The sequence below is a fragment of the Fukomys damarensis genome, unplaced genomic scaffold, assembly GCF_012274545.1.
Source record: "Fukomys damarensis isolate Sample0158 unplaced genomic scaffold, DMR_v1.0_HiC HiC_scaffold_18, whole genome shotgun sequence".
Lineage (NCBI taxonomy): Eukaryota > Metazoa > Chordata > Mammalia > Rodentia > Bathyergidae > Fukomys > Fukomys damarensis.
Window position 1 is genome coordinate 49,247,241 of NW_022900930.1, and position 308 is coordinate 49,247,548.

At 70.8% G+C, this 308-nt stretch overlaps 1 protein-coding gene across 1 annotated transcript in view; it reads right to left on the minus strand.

The window, feature by feature from the left end:
• The window catches only part of Sox7 (SRY-box transcription factor 7), a 5,799-nt gene extending 5,496 nt beyond the window's left edge, over positions 1-303 (minus strand). Inside the window, 1 exon segment of the mRNA XM_010622831.3 lies at positions 66-303. Coding sequence (XP_010621133.1) covers positions 66-303 — 238 coding nt within the window.
• Between the last annotated feature and the right edge of the window lie 5 nt (positions 304-308).

Here is a 308-nt window from a genome sequence, read left to right on the forward strand (position 1 = left end):
TGCCCGCCCCTCGTGGCTCCCTGCCCTCCGCCCTCGGGGAGCCCAGCCGACCGCCGCTCACTCACCCAGCATCTTGCTGAGCTCTGCGTTGTGCAGGTCCGGGTTCTGCACCGCCAGCCGTTTCCTCTCGTCCTTGGCCCACACCATGAAAGCGTTCATGGGCCGCCGGATGCGGCTCTCCGAACCCTTGTCCCCAGGGGGCCGGGGGGCAGCCGGCGGCGACAGCCCCTCTGACAGCTCGGCTTCTAGGGCTGGACACTCGAGCCCCTCGGGCCACGGGTAGGCTCCCAGCAGCGAGGCCATGGCCT